The sequence below is a fragment of the Euprymna scolopes genome, chromosome 8 (assembly GCF_053919585.1).
Source record: "Euprymna scolopes isolate OS-2025 chromosome 8, ASM5391958v1, whole genome shotgun sequence".
Lineage (NCBI taxonomy): Eukaryota > Metazoa > Mollusca > Cephalopoda > Sepiida > Sepiolidae > Euprymna > Euprymna scolopes.
Genome location: NC_136489.1, coordinates 97,705,995 through 97,727,203, shown reverse-complemented (window position 1 = coordinate 97,727,203; position 21,209 = coordinate 97,705,995). Strand labels below are relative to the sequence as shown.

At 34.0% G+C, this 21,209-nt stretch overlaps 1 protein-coding gene across 7 annotated transcripts in view; it reads right to left on the bottom strand.

The window, feature by feature from the left end:
• LOC145283664 (leucine zipper putative tumor suppressor 2 homolog) overlaps nt 1-21,209 on the bottom strand; it is a 675,696-nt gene that overhangs the window by 178,933 nt on the left and 475,554 nt on the right. For all 7 annotated transcript variants that reach the window (XM_080132667.1, XM_080132671.1, XM_080132669.1 and 4 more), the window contains one exon: nt 3,299-3,801. In XM_080132667.1, coding sequence (XP_079988793.1) covers nt 3,299-3,778 — 480 coding nt within the window. In that variant the 5' untranslated portion in view covers nt 3,779-3,801. The remainder of the gene's footprint in view (nt 1-3,298; nt 3,802-21,209) is intronic.

The following is a 21,209-nucleotide window of genomic DNA, read 5'->3' as shown; positions in this document are numbered from 1 at the left end:
GAGAGTAGGTAATGGTAAGTGGTAGGAGGTGGGGTGAGACATGTGCATATTCATCCTAATATACACATGAACACACATATACAAACACACATACACACAATATACATATATAATATACATACAAATACACATACACACACACACACATATATATATATATATATATATATACAAATACACACATATATATATATAAACATACATATACATATATATATGACGTTTTCTTTCTTCCTTCTTTTCCATATTGTACCGACTGATATATTTTTCTTTCTTTCTTTTCGTCAACTTTTCAGTTTCTTTTCTTTAATTGCACCAATTGAGACGCAATTTATATCAAATACTAGTGGGAACACTGATGAAGAATAAGTTTTGATAGGGAGTATACACTCATAAGTGATGGGCCGATTCCAATATTTTTCCAGATTCCAATACAATTACTGATTCTGTACTAAATTACCAATTCCGATTCTTTATAAATTTATAAATATTTAACTATAAGGTTGTTATTTTTCTTACTTAATTAAAAAAAAAAATCGTTTTTAGCATCGGAAAACAGGCATAAATTTTTCCGATTCCGATACCTCCCAAAGTTCAGATTTTTCCAATTCCGGATTAATCGTACAGACACACACACACACACATATATATATATATATATATATATATATATATATATATAATATACACGCACGCACACATTAAAGCAGAGTTAATCAACACTTATTTAAGGCTTGTATTACAATTAGGTTAGATGTTAAAAAAGAATCCATTTTAATTCATTTAATTAGCCATGATTTGCGTTAACAATCAATTTCTCATAGCTTTGCTTTCTCCTCATTCATCTAGTCACCAATTAATAGATAACAGTAATATTATTATTACTACTACTTATGCTCTATACCAGTTTTTTTTTTACATTTTAATTTACACTTTCAAATTTATCTACAAATTAATTTCGCTTCTATTCCTCTTAAATAATAATTAAATCTCTTAATTTAAAAATGGAAAATCTAAAAGGGAAAGATTAAAAGGTATACATACAACTTACCCGACTGGCTGATTCAAATAACTTCCATGCGTTAACAAATGAGAGAATTCATTCATTTCATTGATACTAGTTGTTCAGCCCGGCTTTGTGCGAGCCCTATATATTGTTCATAACTTTATGTGTGTGTATATATATATATATATATAAAAGTTTGACTCATGTCCAGGTAATCTGCATCTAAAATTTCAAGTGTTCAAATCCAAAATTGGCGGAGGAGTTTGGTAGAGTCTACAAGGTCAACTCTTTCAACTTTGACCTCTTGGCAGCCAAATTTTCAGCCAAAAAACGATTAAAAAGCTTGTCCTATGTGTGAATACACTTATGTAAAATTTCAAATGTTTAGACCAAAAATTGGCTGAGTAATTTGGTAGAGACCGTAGAGATAAATTCTTTTAACTTTGACTCCTTAACATTTATTGTTTTGGGCTAAAATCAAGTTAAAAAGTTTGATACACATCCAAGTAACCTACATCTAAAATCTCAAGTGTTTAGACCCAAAATTGGCGGAAGAGTTTGGTAGAGTTTTTAAAGGTGAAATCCTTGAACTTTGACCCCTTGACGGCTAAATTTCTGGCCGAAAACCGATTAAAAAGAATTTTCCAAATTCTCCGAGTCTGTAAACTAAAAAATTGACAGTAGTTTGGTAGGGAAATGTACACACGCAGACCCACAGAGACAATTTCACTTTTATAGATATACTAGCATGGGGGCCCGATGTTGCCCGGGTTTTTGGAGGTGTATGCTGAGCAAAAAAAAACAAAAACAAAAAAAGGTCAATTTTTTTAAATTTGATCCCTATTATGCCCCCTTAATATTTATTGTTTTGGACTCAAATCGAGTTATTAAGTTAGATCCATGTCCAAGGAACCTATATCTAAAATTTTAAGTGTTTAGACCGAAAATTGTCAGAGGAATTTGGTAGAGTTTTCAACGGTCAAATCGTTGAACTCTGACCCCTTAACAGTCAAATTTCTGGTCGAAAACCAATCACATCGATTTTCCCAAATCTCAGTACCCTGTATATCGAATCAAATTTCGAGTCTGTAGACTAAAAATTGGCAGAGTTATTGCGTAAGGAAATGTACACAGTCAGACACGTTCACTTTTATAGATATATAAATAGATTGCTACAGACTATATGATCGGCTATATGGAGTTCACATACTCTGAGATCAGTTTTAGTCATTTGTTTTCATGCTGTCGGGAAAGGTATGAACCTCCAGTGATGGTCAAAATAGTAACTTGTGTTTATCTAATTGTATACAAGAAATCATTTACAACAGATGTTGCATTTCAACATCAATTGGTCAATTTCCTGTTAAAGACAAATGAGACTGTTCCAAATTTAATGGGAACTTTCGTATCTAAATCATAAATGTTTGCTGAATTTTTTTTATGAAGATCAAAAAGATGATACTTGTGCAAAATTTGAACCAGACGTAACTAACCGTCAGCTCAGCTTTGCCCGGAACATGACGTCATACGCTCGGGTTTGACTGTAATTTGATGTAAGATTCCGATCAATGTGCGGCAAAGGCGCAAACGATCTTGGGGGGGGGGAATCAACGGGACCAGCTGGGAGCTTCTCGACAATTATCTTTTCGAGTTTATGTGGAGACAGAAATTTGGTAATGATCCTTTTGTCTCTACATCCGCTGTTTCTTCTCACCCCACTTTAACATCGTCTGATGCGACCGTAGAAAAGTCTACCTAATACTAAGGGAATATTCCGACTGTCTTAATTTTTTTTTTTAATTCAATTTTTTAAAAACTTTTGTTAAAAATATGCAAAAACAACAAAAAAAAATTGTTTTCTTATTAGTTTTGTACAATTTTGTTTGATTAAAACAAAAAAAAAATAGTTGCAAAAAAGGAAAAAAATAACTTGTTAATTTTTTTCACTTAAAAAAAAAATGATACAAGAATAAAACAAATTGTTTCTCATATTTTCGTAATATTTTTTTTGTCTCGTGATTTTATTATATTTAAATGTTTTCTTCAGTATTTTCCTTGGGTAGCGTTGTTATGCTTCGATAATCGGCAACATGTGCAAAACCCGCCAATTGACGTCATGTTCTGAGCAAAGCCGTGCGGCCAGTTAGTTATGTTTGGTTCAAATTCTACACAAGTACCTTCAAAATCAGAAACGATATTAAGAAGTTGCAAAAAGAGAAACGAACTGTCAGTAAAACATAACGTCCTTGGCCAATAATAGAAATAAAATTAAGAAGAATAAAAAGGACTTACTCTGGTTAAAATGCCACTAACAGGTGCCAGTTTTGGAGGTGCACACTCGTCATCTTTCTGTGATTTGTCGGTGTGCTCTATACTGTAATAATTCCTTATTCCAGAAGAGTTACTAGCCATCGAAGGAGACCAACTGTTGCGATTTAAGCCCTCCTCCAAGGTGTGGTAGTGTGGGTGTGCCCGATAGCTTGCCGTTTGAGAATGACATTCTATTGTGCGAAGGCTAAAGTTGGAGGCCGTCATGACATGACTGCTAACGGATCCCTTCACTTGGGTGCTTTTACTGCTTTCCTGTCGAATTGGAATATACGAGTAATCCGTGTGAGTTGCGCTACATATTGGCTCGAAAATGTACTTTACCTCTTGGGAATATGTAGAGTAGTTTGAAGGTGGCGTGTAAATGTCATCCTTCGTGTCGGTCGCGGCCTCTGTTGAGCCATAGAGAGGCTCAGCGCACGGATCATCGTTGCAACTAGCCATGCTTTATCGTTATGACACCATTGCTAAAAAAGAAAAAAAAAATATTTTAAAAAATTATAAAATAATTAGTTAATAAAAATAAAGCACTCTAAGAAAATCTAAGCAAGGCTGTATATGTTCTAGAGAAATGGAACAAAATTTAGATTGGCCTATGTCTCTGTGGGTTAATTAGTGTATGAATATGCATGCATGTCCATTTATTTCGTTGCTCCTTCCTTTTGTATTATACTCTTTTTGGTAATTGGAATAGGGGAGACGGTTTGAAGAGTAAGTGAAAAAAAGAGATATCATTGCGTAGTTAGTAGAGAGAATGGTGGAGTTACAATAAACAGATGGGAGAAGAAAGAGAAAGAAGGAAAGGGGGTGGTATTGGAAAGAGCAAGTGGGAGGCGTTAGTAGTGGATGTAGGAAGCGGGAGGCGTTAGTAGCGGATGTAGGAAGCGGGAGGCGTTAGTAGCGGATGTAGGAAGCGGGAGGCGTTAGTAGCGGATGTAGGAAGCGGGAGGCGTTAGTAGCGGATGTAGGAAGCGGGAGGCGTTAGTAGCGGATGTAGGAAGCGGGAGGCATTAATAGCGGATGTAGGAAGCGGGAGGCGTTAGTAGTAGATGTAGGAAGCGGGAGGCGTTAGTAGCAGATGTAGGAAATGGGAGGCGTTCGTAGCGGATATAGGAAGTGGGAGGCGTTCGTAGCGGATATAGGAAGTGGGAGGCGTTCGTAGCGGATATAGGAAGTGGGAGGCGTTCGTAGCGGATATAGGAAGTGGGAGGCGTTCGTAGCGGATATAGGAAGTGGGAGGCGTTCGTAGCGGATATAGGAAATGGGAGGCGTTCGTAGCGGATATAGGAAATGGGAGGCGTTCGTAGCGGATATAGGAAATGGGAGGCGTTCGTAGCGGATATAGGAAATGGGAGGCGTTCGTAGCGGATATAGGAAATGGGAGGCGTTCGTAGCGGATATAGGAAATGGGAGGCGTTCGTAGCGGATATAGGAAATGGGAGGCGTTCGTAGCGGATATAGGAAATGGGAGGCGTTCGTAGCGGATATAGGAAATGGGAGGCGTTCGTAGCGGATATAGGAAATGGGAGGCGTTCGTAGCGGATATAGGAAATGGGAGGCGTTCGTAGCGGATATAGGAAATGGGAGGCGTTCGTAGCGGATATAGGAAATGGGAGGCGTTCGTAGCGGATATAGGAAATGGGAGGCGTTCGTAGCGGATATAGGAAATGGGAGGCGTTCGTAGCGGATATAGGAAATGGAGGCGTTTGTAGCGGATATAGGAAATGGAGGCGGTGGGTGTAGTGGAAAGAGGAAGTGCGAGGTGATGGTAGTGAATATAGGAAATGGGAGGCGTTAGTAGTGGATAAAGGAAATGGGAGGCGTTAGTAGTGGATAAAGGAAATGGGAGGCGTTAGTAGTGGATAAAGGAAATGGGAGGCGTTAGTAGTGGATAAAGGAAATGGGAGGCGTTAGTAGTGGATAAAGGAAATGGGAGGCGTTAGTAGTGGATAAAGGAAATGGGAGGCGTTAGTAGTGGATAAAGGAAATGGGAGGCGTTAGTAGTGGATAAAGGAAATGGGAGGCGTTAGTAGTGGATATAGGAAATGGGAGGGGTTAGTAGTGGATATAGGAAATGGGAGGGGTTAGTAGTGGATATAGGAAATGGGAGGCGTTAGTAGTGGATATAGGAAATGGGAGGCGTTAGTAGTGGATATAGGAAATGGGAGGGGTTAGTAGTGGATATAGGAAATGGGAGGCGTTAGTAGTGGATATAGGAAATGGAGGCGGTGGGTGTAGTGGAAAGAGGAAGTGGGAGGTGATGGTAGTGGAATGGAGAAATATGAGGTAGAAGTAGTGGAAGGAAGAGGTAAGACTGAAAATCAGAATTTATTTGTAAGTTAAAAATATATTGCTTTTAATTTAAGCTTTGATTCATTCAGTGTCATCAATGTTTTAGATGTTTATATTAAAGACGTTTTTATTAACTAGTTTATAGCTCACATTTATTTTACTGAAGATTATTAAATTACAGTAAATTCAGCAAATCTCAAATATTTTCATTGTTAATTTGATTTGACTAAAAAACTTTCTTTTTAATAAACAGTTTTTAATACATTAATTTTAAGTCATTATTTGTTATGCCTATTTGAGCATCTCCTTTTTAACTATCTTTTAATTCAACTCTATATAATGAAACGAAATTGCACGCAGTATTTACATTATTAATACAATTTTAATATAAACAAATACAAATTCTGTTAAATATTTTATCTGATAGTTCCAAAAATATCCTGCAATTTCTTTTATGTTGATGCAAAAATAATGTCGTTTTTTACGTTCAACTTCATGCTAAAAAACATTTTTTCCCCAATCTAATATCATTTCGAAATTCACCTAATTCCATCTTAAAATATTCTTTGCTATTACTGTCGTTAATCTTATCCAATAACTTGCTCCAAAAATATATTACTCTATTAGCAAAAATTAATTTGATTAATGGTTTTTGAAATCTACTCTGACAAACTTTAAAAATCGAGGAAAAATAATAAAAAAAAAATCTCTGGTGGTTAGGTCACGTATAGTAAACTGCCTTTTAATATCTGATATTTGATATCCTAGGCCCAAGAAAGCATGGTAGATTGAGGATTGGTTGATTGTTTTTGTTTTACGGCATATCAACCCTTTTCGGGTTATTTAATGCCGAATCCAAAGATTTTGAAGAAAAAATTTTTAATAGACTATATTTGTTTTCAAGTCGGTTTCTATTAAACCCATAGTTGGAACCCTAACAGGTACTACCATTCCGGATCAGAGTGGACCTAAGAGCAATGGTAATTAAAGGGTGGCTCAACACTCCCCAAAGCCCGCAAGCTGGGGCCTCACCATTGGAGGTCATGTCTAGGACCAAGGTAGATTGAGGAAGAGCATGCTTCAGTGTATAAGAATTTATAGAACTGCATGCAATCTGATTAATGTCAACCCTTTCGATCAGACAACATGAAGAGTGAGCATGAAACGTTCTCCAATGTTATTCATCCAAGAATCGGTGATACTTGCAGCATCTTAAATGCCAAAAACCAGATGAAGAAAAAGATAAAAATGCCATTATTTTGCATGTAGAAACGGCAGTAACCCTATGCGGATTTAACCAACTTTCTTCAAAGGAAGAAGTTCCATGGGAGTATGAAATTCACAAGTGGTCTGAAGTCGCATGTCTATCCATTGGAGGAGATGATGATGTTAGGTTTTTGCAACTCTTATAGGGAGGTGTCGCTGGACTCCAAATTGATCACCCATTTGGCACTGACCAGGCTCAACGTTGCTTAACTTTGGTGATCTCAGGAGAATCAGTGTGTCGCCATAATTATGCTGTATTGATTAGTTTGCATGCTTCAATTTAAATTACCTGTCATTCTTGTGTCTCATAAAATAGATGGCCAACAGGTCAATTGTCAGACTGATAATTTTGATTAGTTTTCATGAGAGATTTAATAATGTACACTACTTGGCAATAACCTATGACGTTGACTGGTTTTCATTAGCTCAGCAAAGTTAAGCAACGTTGAGCCTAATCAGTACCAGATGGGTGACCATTTAGGAATACCAGGCGCTGTGTGTAGGACATCAGTAACTCCCTTCAAGAACTTCAAAATCTAATGTTATCTCCGCTTTTGAGATTGTCATGAAACATCCTCCTTAAAAAAAAGCCAACCAATGACAGCTAGGGTGAGTGCCTGTTGCTGCTGCACTACTCTGAAATCCATATGCACACTTAAATAGTTACGTTCCTACAAATGTGAATAGCATACGGATTTTTTTTTTTTTTTTTTGCAGAAGCACAAAACTTACTAAATTGTCCCCCCCCCCAAAAAAAAACATTTGCCAGAAATGGTCACGTGAGGCACAATAAAACTCCTTAAATTTAGATGTAAATCCAGGAATTTTTATATACATAATGCCTCTTAATATAACCGTGACTTCTCTACTTATAAGCGAGGCATAAAAATAATGAATTTCCTAATATCTACTTATATATAAAAGGAACTTTGTGTGTGTGTGTGTGTGTGTGTGTGTGTGTGAGAGAGAGATTGTTCCCTATGAACTCAGAAACGGTTGGACCGATTTATATTAAATTTCATACAAATATACTTTGTGTCTGGGAGTATACTTAGATAGGTTTTGTATTAGAATATCTCTGATAAGTATCAAAAATCATTAATCAATAATCAAAAAATCTAATTAAAGGAACAGTCTGATTTTGAACAAAGTTAACACCTTATAAAACCTAATATCAAAAGTGCATTTCATAAGTTTTACCACAACACAAGCAGAAGGGCCCGGCATATAAAATCAAAAGTAAATTCTTTGATAAGGCAGGGGCACATATGAAATTAATGTTTTTGACGACGATACTGGACTTTTGAATTTTAAACTTTAATTGAAGTGATTATATAACGATATTTTAAATAATCAACAGTAGGTTCTTTTAGAAGACAGTGATGTGTTCAAAACGAATGTTTATGGCACAATTGAACCATGATAATTGACTTAAATTTTAAACTTTTATTCAAGCCATCATATAAAAAATTTTATAAAATAGGTTCTCTATAGTGCAATGTAGACTACAATGTATTAAATCACTGCAGGAAGGTATGTGAAGTTTCCTCCAAATATACAACAGTGGATCCCCAACTGGAGCAGGCAATCAATCGATTTGATTAAAAAATGGGTAATTTCACCGATTTTGATGACAATAAAGGTATGGTGTGGAATATTTGTTGATCCCCATTGAATCCCGGGCAACATCGAGTCTCCCTGCTAGTGATAATTAAAAAGGAGTATTCATGCCATATATTTGGTGATATATATACATTATAATCATGTTAACCGATCAGCCTTCATTAGATCACCAAGTAGCAGATTGGTGAATATTTTGAAATATCAATCGCTGTAAGTTGAAGGATGGCAACACCTGCAAGAAACTGAATGCGTCACATTTATAATTGAAACTTCCTGCATCTATATTTTAGTGAAAATGTGCATAAAACTCGAAATATTTTTTCATGTAATTAATTTTAATTAAAAACTAATAACTAGTTTTAGCTCAAATACAATGCTTTACTAAAAGACAAGAAAAGTTCTAAAAACTATCATATAAGTTATTTTTTTTTTTTCAAATATTAACCAAATCAAATTATACTCATGTTAATTGTTAAGTTATTTTAATCAGCTGTCTAATGGTTGAAATTAATAGTTATAGGTTACTGTTTTAAGGTTAAATGTTTTGTAATCAGAATTAAAAACAAACCATAGAAAATTAATTTAATGTTTTAAATCATGTACTAAAGTTTTATTTCAAGGTTTATTTTTATTAATTAAATTGAAAGTTTTGCTAAAATAAATACACAGGAAAGTTCGTATTGAAACAGGGGAGGTAATTATTTTCTGAAAACTAAAAATATTATGCCAATTGCAAACTGAGTTACTTCCCCTGTTATTTTTTTTTCATATATCCCAAACAAATAAGGTGGAGCGTTTATTTTCTCAGTAAAGATTGAAAATGCTTGTGTTATTTAATAATGCAGTAATATTAGCAAATTGCAACATGACAGTTAAGTAAATAACAGTTGCTTTTAGTTTAAATTTACATAAAAAGTAGACACCACTTTTTTTTTCTTTTTTTTTTTTAATGAAAATTGATTTTTTAACTTTAGAATTTCGCTCTAATAACAAAGAAGCACCATTTATTTTTATTAGTTAAATTTTATTTTCACTTGTTTATTTTTACTGTGGAGTCTGTGCTCTACCGAGTTTCAATTATTATATACAAATATGTCTTGCTTTCCCAAGAGTCAATATTTGTAGATACTTCAGAGGCAAAACTACTAAATGTTGGCCTACTTAGAGTATGCTCAAAGCGCACACATTATGGCTCAAAATGTATGTGGAATTAGTTGAAGATTAAAATACTGTCAGAGCTTAGCACTTCCCTCTTTCTAGCCGTATTCTCAGTGTTTTCTTCACAATCACAATCAATATTAATTTGCATATTTTAGATGATGGTTCATTTGGTGTAATAGATAGATTAGTCATTAATGGACAGAAAATAAAAGTACTTTATACTCTCTTGCTAAAGAGTCAGCATTATAATTTCAAGGATCAAGGGTAAGTGGAATAGTCCTTGGAAAGAAGTTATATCCTCTCCTACATCTCAGTGTAGTAGCTAATGTTAAAGGAGTCTCCAGATCACACAATAATAGTTGACTACTTTACTAGGTGGCGCTAGATATATAAGATACAGTGATGAAGAATTCAATTCTTGTTTTGGTTCATATCCTCAAATTTTTATTTATCTTTAACTTTGTTCAACTTTCGGAAAGAAATTCAGTTCGTTATGCAAGTTTAATAGAAAATGATATGCCTTGTTCAGAATTCTCAAAAAAAGAAAGCGATTGCCTATTTTTTAAATACTGGTTAAAACATTTAGAGGAGACATTTTACATTGGACATATAACGAAATAAAAAATTGCACTTGCAATTTTTTATAAATTTTGGTTTTATAATCTGACCCCCCCCCAAAAAAAAAAATATTTTTTTTAAATTGGCGAATCAGAATCAAATATTTATCAGCAAGAAAGCGTCAAGAAACAGACTAGCTTTACTTTATTTTAATTAATTTTTAAAATTCTCAAGCTATAACTATTAAATTTGCTTGCTTACTACTGAAAATACAATTACAAATAGAAACATGACAAACCAATTCCACAAAATCTCTCCAAGATGCATGTTCATATTGAAAAATATGGCACTTAAAAAAAATACTTTCATCTTTCTAATTGTCAGTTTTTCTTCTTTTTTTTTTTTTGCACCTTTTGTTAAATTTCTCACACACACACACACATATATATATATATATATATATATATATATATTACTGTGTGGTTTTGTGGGAAAGAATTCAAGCAAATTGTTCAATTATAAAGAAAATTCAATAGGAGAACATAATATATATTTTAAAATATTACAGAACGTCAGAAAAACATCGGTACCGTCAGTTTCAAATCAAACGCTTTAACAAAGTTGAATGGGTATTGTAACATCGCAGTTATGTTGATCTAAGAGTCAAATTAACCACAGATTTAAACCAGCACCTTCAACCAATAACCTTATCAATATCAGAAGTTCTTGAACCTTTTTAAAACTCAATATGCAAAATTAAAAATATGTAAAAAACACATTAAAAACAAATTTTCAAACAATTTTTGTGTCCAGTTAAGTATAAGTAACTAATGCTATGTTGCAGGTTTAGTCTAAAGCACATAGAGGCCTGGTCGTCTGATTCTAGTTTGGATTCTCTGGTCAAGAGGAGGCTGTTTCGAATATAGTCTTCAAGATAGGTTTCAAAATAGAGTCACCAACCTAATAGGTCCTGCACTATTGGCCAAAGTCTAACCTCCATTCCCTCGCCCAAATGTGATACCCTTGTTCCTGTTTTACAAGTACTTTAATGGTAAGTGCTTTGTTGTTGCATTTATCCTGAACAACGATAGCAGCCGTGGAACATAACACCACAAGGATTTTACTTGCAAGAAAAAAAAAAAAAAAGGCAATAGAACTCTTTCTCTCTGAAGATGGACCTTATATGGTTCGGAATTATTAAGAAATGTTTCAACTTACAAAAAAATTTGAAAAAAAAAAAGAAAGAAAAATAGAAATTGGATCGTATTTTTCTCCTTTTAAAACATATTTGTATCTTGAACGTGTTTTTTAAAGTTTGATCTATTAATTCAAAGTTTTTTTATTTCATATTTTTTGTTTATTATTTTAGACAACAGAACTATTTTAGAAGATATATACTAAGAAGTAACAGACTTTGTGTGCTTATTTCTTGCTAAATGACACTACTATTTTTGTCAACTTAAAAAATCCAGCTTGATCTTTTCAACAAAAGTCATGACCTCTCAAGTAAGTCAACTCCCTTGTATAAGCCTACGTGTATTGAAGGGGGAGAATGCCATGAAAGATGAATACTTAAGCCAAGCAAATACTCAACAAGATCCGATTTATATGCTTTCTTCAGCAAAGAAAAAAACAATCTTAGATTTATTTTCTAACAAATGCAAAGTGATATCAAGAAGTAATCATGTATTCATTGAATGATTCGGATTACTCGGCTCATCTTGCTGGTTATTTTCACGTTTCAGTTAATCTAACATCTGGCATTCAAACTTGGAAATCTTCATGTAAAGCTCTGAAACCTAAATAGAATTTCAAACAGAAACTTTATTTCATTCACTCGGGTAGACTTGTTCTCATTTTATTAGCCATGGCAGAGTGAAGGTTTTAATTTATTACTTTTTATTCCTGGAAATTTCTTGAAAAATAAAAATTAAAAAAATTAAAATTAGTAAGACTGAAACTTAAAAGATACAAATCTTTACAAAATTATTCTCAACAGTTGAGTAAAATTACCCCCCTCTCAAATGAATAAACTTGTCTTGGAAAAGCTAATATTTATTAATTTTAATTTATAAAAAACAAGTGAAGCATGCATGGTCTCCTGTGAGTGCACAGTGAACGAGGCATAAAAAAATGACTAAGTTCAGCATTACACCCTCCTCCATTTAGCCCCCCAAAATCCCCAGGAGACGTCAAATACTGGTGAAAATGAACAAACGGTGCAATTTTAGGCCTTAACATATGTAAATTTGAGTTCTGCACCATGTAGAAAAAGAAAAGTTCATCATTTGCCCTCCCCCCCATTTAGCCCCAAAAGTCCAAGGGCTTAACATATTTAAATTTGCGTTCAGCACCATGCAAAACTGCTAAATAGATATACACACAAAAATTGGGACAAATATGGTAAAATAGTCCCAAAAATGGAGTGTTTTTATTAGCCCCAAAAGAGCCCCTGGGGCACACCCAAGAGTTATCATGAAGTATAGTCAAACAAAATTATATAGAAATCAGTTACAACTTTTCAGAAAGTTTTATAAAATCCAAGGCATCAATTTTTTTTTTTAATAAGCACAAAAGTGTAAATTTTAACCATTTTAACCCGAAAGACAACCCTAGGGAGGCAACCGGAGTTTTCCCAAAAAATCCGTTCTGTTACTTTTTTACTCATATCAAGTTTAATGTTTGTGCAAAATTTTAAAAAATTCCAAGGCATAGTTATTGAGAAAAATGCAGACAGACGAACAGACAAGGGTGAATTTACAGGTTCACTCTCCTTTATCGGGAGAATAAAAAGCCGTTCTTTAAGAGCAATAAGATTTCTTTTTCATAATGGTATTAAATAAAAATTAACTTTGTGACAAATTAGTAGAAAATAATATTTTTAATATTTAGTTGGGGTGTCACAGAATTGTAACTTGATATGACACAAAAAGAAAACTGACAACAAATGGGACAAGAGAACCGGAGGTGAAATGAATTCGATAAAGTAGGAGGGGATGTGAAAAATGCCAATAATGTCAATATGTAAGTACAAAATCAGTTAGAAGAAATCAAACGTTTGATGAGAGGCCGGAAGTACTGAAGGCAAAAACAAAAAAATATTTCGGAACTTTTGAGAAGAGAATTAATAAGTAGTATTATTTTCCTTTTGATTTTCACAGTGTTTTGGCCAATATAATCTCAAACATTCTTTGGATGATTTTTTTTATGGAAATCACTCCAGGCAAAGCACAAAGTCATTTAATGAAGCCATACGAGGGTCATTCCTCAAGTAAAAACTCTTTATTTTTTTTTATGTAAATAAGTTGAAGAGCTATGAAAACAGGTGGCATCATTAATGAGCAATCTTTTGTGTTGCAGAACTTATTTTTCTACATAGTCACACCTTGCTGCTCAACTCCCCTGTTAGAAATGATCAATGTCAAATCATCCAGAAATATAAGATTTTGAAACCCATATATAGAGATTTGGCTATAGTTAGCACTGCAGACAGACAGCATAGAAACTAAGAAATCATGAAAATTTGAACACCTAACTCCAAGTGGTTTGCAAGTTAGAGCGGCTTTTGTTTTGGCATGTTGCATAATACAACAACACATGGGTGACAATTTTGTAAAGTCATTTCTTTGAATATTTTCTGATTGAAATATCTATGGCCCTGAAACTTCACCAGATACATTTTTTGGACCAAGGAATAAAAAAAATGGCATCAAATTTGCTTAAAAATGAAGTCTTATAAAAATATTAAGGATTTTTGAATTTTTCCACATATGTTCCAAAATCCAATAAAAAATATGTGTAGCTGGCATATTAATGAATTGCTTTTTTTTCATATATTTTTTTTTCGACACAAATTTCCTCTGGACCAACATTTGTTAAAAGCTGGTGTTCTGCTCATGCACAGTGTCTGCTGAAAATCAGACATATTTGGAAAATATTCCATATTTACTCCCACCCTCTCTCCTCTACCCGCTATTGGATGTTATAATCAATTCAGACATTTGTTAAACTCATGTTACACCTTAATTTTGGAATAAATTTGCAAGTAAGCCAGATGCTAAAGCAGTTAGGTTCTGGTAACAATTTTAAAGACCTAGCAATCTTCAAGAGTAGTTGATGAGGGTTGGAAACACCAAGTCATGATAAAAATATGCTTTTTTTTTTTTTAATAAGAAAATAGTAACTGGATAGTAAAAATCCTAAGAAACTTCTAGTACTATTTCAAGCCAACAATTTTGATTAAGAAACTTCTTGAGAATTTTTTAACCTCAAAAGACCATGAGGGCTCATTTTTATCCAACTTTTTAAACTTTTGTCTATATCTTTCAGGAAACATGATGTTTCGCTCTGATTTTCTATATAGCTTCCTGAATATTTCTAACCTATCATATAGTATCAAAAAATTCATAAATTTACAAAATTTTTCTCCATAAGTGTCCTTGAGAGTAACCTCTATCAAATTTTTCAGAAATTCCAAAAGAATAAAAGTGACCTAAAATGATTAAGTTACAAAATTTTATTGCATTTCATGATGGAATACTTAAAACTATGTGGAATCTGAAAATATAAAAAGAGTTCATTATAGTAGCAAAACTTGAAATATGGTCAAAAATTGGGTTTCGCGAAAATCAGTATTTTTCTTCAAATCACAAGATTTCTTGGCTTGACCATACTTCTTCAAGCCTCTGCACCTCAACAAAATGCAAAAAAAAAATTTTTTATGGATATGTGATTTTAGAAGATTAAGGAATGCATAGGATATAAAATTGTTTTGCGAAGTTTATACACGTTTTTAAATTTTGGGTCAAAATATGCAGAATATGAAGATCAACAAAATACTAAGCCAGAATCAAAAGAAAGTAAATCTTTGTTCCAATGAGGTCCTTGTTCTGGGAGATTTTGCAAAAAAAAATTCCAATGTTTAATATAAGACGAAATTCAAACTTACCATTGGAGCAAGGAATATTGCACTCTGCACGCAGTGATTTACTACAGAGATTTGGATCAGCAGCTAAAGTACATTTCATTGTGTTTTATTTCCGATCACAACAGCCATGACAATGCATTTGTATATCAAACTCAGACATTGACTGTTCACTTAATCCTGACCTTATAACCGAATGTGAACAAAATGAGTTGCTTCAGTGATGGCTGTGGGCTCAATATAAATACATCAAGAATTTCATGCCTGCATAAGGAGGACTTTGCTATTGAAGGCGAGTAGGTTCGCCACCAGTCATGGAAAATCCTCTTGTGATGAAATTGGTGATTCAATAAAACGCCATGTGGCTAATCGGTCACTCCAACACCCTCTAACTAATCAAATCCTTGATTATAAATCCATGCTTTGTGGGGTATATGGTTAGAAAAAAAACAAACCAAAAAAACAACAACAACAAAAAAAAACGTACCGGGCATATCTGCATCGTTCTTTGGGAAAGAAGGAAAGGAAAGGATGGCTAGCTCATTTATATACATGAAGGGCATCTTGGGAAAGCAGGGCATGATGGGAGAAGCTATTTTTCCCCCCGTCTCTTCCTTTTTTTTCTAGATAGGAGAATAGAAAAATTGGGAAAAATTCCCTGGACGGGGATAAAGAAAACAGTCGTGAACATCTTCTCTTGAAAAGTATTTTGTGTTGCTGACGTTCAGATTGTATAGTGTGACATTGGTGGCAAGTGGCCAGGTGTGGTCAATTAGAAAAGAAGAGGGCATACACGTGCTGTTGTCCAGCGAGTGACTCGCTCCTTCTCGAACCCCAGGACCGAATCCTGATTGTAACCTTAGATGCTTGTTGTCTGCCATCCATTTCTTTGTGATCTGTAAGGAAACCACAGAGGAGGTGAAAAAGTTGCTTGAAGCAAGGTTTTCCAGGAACCAGAGCTAGAAACTACTTTTGTACCATTGTCCACATCACAAATTGGCTATAAATTGTCCAGTGAAGATGAATTATATATTGATATTCATGTCTAACTTGCTATCAATTCTTTATATCTGTCATCACACCAATGCAATACATAATCTGTATTTATAACTCTTTCTGGTGGGTTGGTATCGTGAATGAAATAAATGCAGGAAGCTAAAGTAACTGTCAAGTTTATGCATTCCCATGGACCATACAAGGCAATCAGTTGGCCGCAGATTGAGGATACATGATTTGTTCCCATCAAGAAAATTCTTTGTGTTTTATCCCCAACAGCATGTACCGGAAGGACATCCACAATAACTGACCAAGAGTATCAAGCAAACATTTTTGCATTTCAGTGGCATAAAAAACAACAGAATGTAAACGTTGAATGCTGACTTTAGTTGTGAAATCCACTATTTTCTGAACACCATTTCACTGCAACTGTTTTTATTTTTACATATTCAACATTTTTTTAATGGGTGTCTGTTTGAAGATGAAATTTATGGAATTTGGCACGAATGGCCACTCCCCTGACTTAACACAAACTAGTTGCTTCCCATTAGGGTACTTTTCAGGGGTTAGTTCCTGTTCGTTTTTGTGTATCAAATAGTACGCTCGCTCAGGTACTTAGCTAAAACAAATAGTCCTTAACAAAATTGAATTTTTTTGTATAAGAAAAGGGAACAAGTGGAAGGATAAAAATGAGCGTATATATTTTTTTGAAAAAGTTTTGTTTAACAGACAGTGTGAGTGAATAAAACAACTTTTAGAAATTTTTGGTGGAGACACAATTTAATGTGCGAGATAAATATATGGAGAAAGCCTTTGTAAGAACTGTTTACTTTTAACCTCCAAAATTAAGGTGTGGCGAGTTTAACAAATGTCTAAATTGATTATCGCATCCAATGGGGGAGGGAATATTTTTCATTATAATCGAAAATATACCAGATTTTCAATAGAAACTGTGAGTGAATGGAACAAAAGCTTGTTACAGAAAAGGCTGTCCCCTTTCAATGTAAATAAGAATATTAGATAAGTGAAAATGAGATTAGGATAAGCCGAGACTCGAACCTTGTAAGCAAGGTTCAGAAATTGGAATGTTAGAATTTAGCTATTATTAAATTCTATTGGAAATAGTTAGATATTATTTGTATTGTAAAAAGAATTGGTTGTTCGTTCTTTTATGAAAACTGAATTAAAAATGTCAGCTAAAATGAATGAACAATACAAATTGAAAATATATTGTAAAAAAATCGGTTAGGTTAAAAAATAGGTTAGTTGAGAATTCTTTGTTTGCAGAAGTGTGTTTTGGACAAACGTGTGCTTAGCTTGTGAGTTGGTCACGTTTTGGAACCACACATCTGACGTCATATTAAAAAGGGAATTCTCAATATAGGAGCTAGAATTAGATTAGAGCAGTCGGGCAGTCGAGTTCGAGAGTCAGTAGAGTCGGGCAGAAAGAGCTGACATGGTCAGAGGAGGGTCCCCTTAGAGAAGAAGGGGTAGAAGTTTAACTATGTAGAACAAATGTGAATTCCTGACGTCATCATTTGACCGATCCAACGACATAAAGAATCATCATCGATTTTTGTGACTTGTCTTCGTGTCATTATTCCACAAATTGAAGGTAATGTGTTAATCATCTTAATATGAACTTTATGTAACCCTTACAAGAAATGTGTTACAAGAAATATAAGAACTGTAACCATCACCCTATCACCCTCACTATATGAGTTAAGAAACATCACAGAACTGTAATATGTATAAATATCTTCTCGTCTCTCTCTTCTCTCCCTCTCATCATTGTTATATATATGTCCCCGCCATCTCTCTTCAATATGAATGTCCCCATCATATCTCTTAATATGAAACAGCATCATCCCTTTAATATGAATCCCCTGCACAGTACTGTTAACCATTTGGCAATTTATAGTGTGTACAAAAATATATACAAAAATCAATGGGTTACCATGTGAGCTGCATACTTTTTTTTTTTATTTGATTGTTGGGCAGATGTGGAAAAATCTAAAAACCCTTAAAATCTCTATACAGCTTTATTTTTTTTAGCAAATCTGATGCCATTTTTGGATCCTTGGGTCAAAACCTTACCTGGGTGAGTTTTTAGGGCTATAAGATCTTCCAATCAGAAAATATACAAAGAGATGACATCACAAAATTGTCGCCCAGGTGTTGCATCATGCAGCTTATGCCAAAACGAAAAATGCTCTAAATCGGAAACAGCTTGAAGTTACATGCTTAAATTTTCAGGATTTCTTAGTCCCCATATTGTCTACCTGCAGTGCAAACTACAGCCAGATCTATGGATAGGAGCATCAAGCTTTGGATGCTTTGACACGGAATAACCTTTATTCCTTACGTCCAAATAGCAAATGTCTTGTTTGGGATGAAAAGAAGTTTTAAAAAATGTATGGACGTAAACGTTTTACAGGGAGAGACTATAGATTGAAACTTTGTCAAACACTAACCATAAAAGTAATAATAGAGACAAACTCGCAATGTCTCTTCTGTGAGAAAGAGGAAGAAGCAAGATGAAAATGACATTGCCCACTAAATTTCGCAGATGGTTTTGCATCAAGACAGAAAAGGGAGCTTTCTGGAGGTGCACTCCAGATATGGCAACAGTACTCCATCTTAGAATGTATTTGACTTTTGTACATGTAGAGAATTGCCTCAGGAGGAAAACATCAGGGTGGGTATGGCCATAAGAATTGACTGGAGAGAAAGAGGGATTAATACATACATGGCCAGAGGTAGGTTAGTTTGGAAATCAATTTCTAAAAGCTATCCATCGCATATATAGTGGACATTAAACAGTATTATGATGATGAGGGAAATAATTTGAAGAATCAGCTTGCTTAAATGATTTTTTTTTTAAATAATAAAATCATTTATCAGATTTTCTTGCCAAACCAAAACTAAAGGTCCTTTGCACTGCTACAACTTCCCAACCTCTTGCAGTTAATATCTACACTTTGGTCACACCAACACTTTTACTCTATTTTTCTGCGCTTGTGCCAGTCTAGTCATGTTTAGAACAAAGCAAAAGAAATTAGTTCCTATTTTTCTTCACGCACCAATCTGAAAGTAATAAGAGGGTCAAGAAAAAACAGGAAATTCTGTAGCGATTTCATAAGCTATAAATACTTTCTTTAATTGTCTCCATTGAAAGAATGAAACAATCTAATAAGCTAAAAATAAAGACAATGTTTCACTGTTCACTCACATACACCTTCCCCCTACTTAACCAGGCGACTGTCTCTCATTCTCATTCAAAACAGACATTTTTCATGTCCAATTAAAACTTACAGAAACAGCAACCAAAAAAAAAAGGTATTTCTTAAATTGAGTCCAGACAGACACTTTTCAGAAATGCTTGTTTGTATCTAAAATGAGTCGATTGAAATGTCTCGCTTAGTACTGAAAATGTTATTTCAAACTTTAGAGTTTTAGATCATAGAAAATCTCATTTTCTAAATCCCTTCAAAAATCTCCAGCCAATCCAACAAAAGTTTAAGATACATGTCTAGAGTCATTGTTACAATTGGCACCACAATGTTTATAAATCTCAACTATGCAGGGTTTAAAAGATTAAGATTTAGTGAAAAAAAGTGAGCCGTAACAACAAAACAAAAAAAAACTAAAAATATATTTTAGCAATGAAAAAAAAAAAAAAAAAAAAAAAAAAACGAACCTGAGCCATGAAAAAAAAACAAAAAAAAAACATGGACTTGAGTGTGAGTGACAGCGCCTCTTAAAATGCTTGAATGGATTTAAAGTAAGATGTTTCTATTCAATCAGGGATAAAAATACTACATAAAACTAAAGCTTGATAAGCCAACCGATGGACAAAGGCTCTCATAAATTCTATGAGACATCTAAAACAATGAATGCAGAATTTAATCAATATATAATTTAAAAATGGCAGCAGCAGTCGAGAAACCAGAAAAAAAAAAATGAAAATCAAGAACTATTTTGATGAATAGAGTTAATTAGAGGAATATGAAAGTCATATTGCAATAGATGTCTGTTTGCCATGACGTCAGGCATCCATGAAAGAGAATCGATCTCACTTCTGTCATGTACTTCCTCCGATGGCCCAACTTCTGAAATGCATCAGCTATACATCTAATGGAAAATTCCTTTTTCTAATCTCCTGTGGAATTTTCCGTTTTTAACATTTTTACATACCAACCTTCAATATCACTACAGCATCTGTTTGCTTTTTTTCTCAACATCAAAAATGTTTGCCAGTTAGCAACCATTTAGTATTCATTCCAAAAATCTCAAGAAAAGAAAAACTATTCAAATATGCTGCCTGATAGTGGGTCGCTTTATATAGCAATGAATTTACTCTGTAAAACCTTTTAAAGTTTTCACGAGTTGGAATCAGAGTCATGCATTTTAGCGAACCAACCCACAATCCTAGGTATTGAAAAATACGCAGGGTCAGGAATCATTTGACAAGACCCAATTCCTCCTAATATCGGTTCCTCAAATTTTAGAAACAAAAGCTAAATTTGAGAGAAAGGTACAGATGTTGTTTCTAATCAAAATAAGACTGAGTTATTTAGTAGAGTATGTACCATATTAAAACAAAATAAATGATGAAACCAGCAAATCACTAATAATTCACCCCAATACACTATATTTAGTAAGTTACAAGGTTCGGCCTTATTGACATAACTGTTAGAGTTCACTAATGAATTGGGAGACTGAGGTTTAATCCCTGTCGAATCATACGAAAGACTAAAAAAGACACTTTCTTTTAACCCTTATTCACCCACCAAACAAGGCATATTGCCATTTGGACCAAATGGGATACTATTTGCCTACAGATATGTCTGTTCACATCACATAATTTTCAGCGTGTTAGTAAAACAAATGCAAACGTGTTTCTCAATCTACATTTTATGTATTGCTGGAAGTAATTTGCTTTAGATGTTTTAGTGTAGATATAGTTTGCCAGGTTAGGTATGATTTTATTTTACTTTTTTTCTTTCTCACAAGCAAGGCATATTGCCACTGAAGTGCCACCGTGATAAGAAC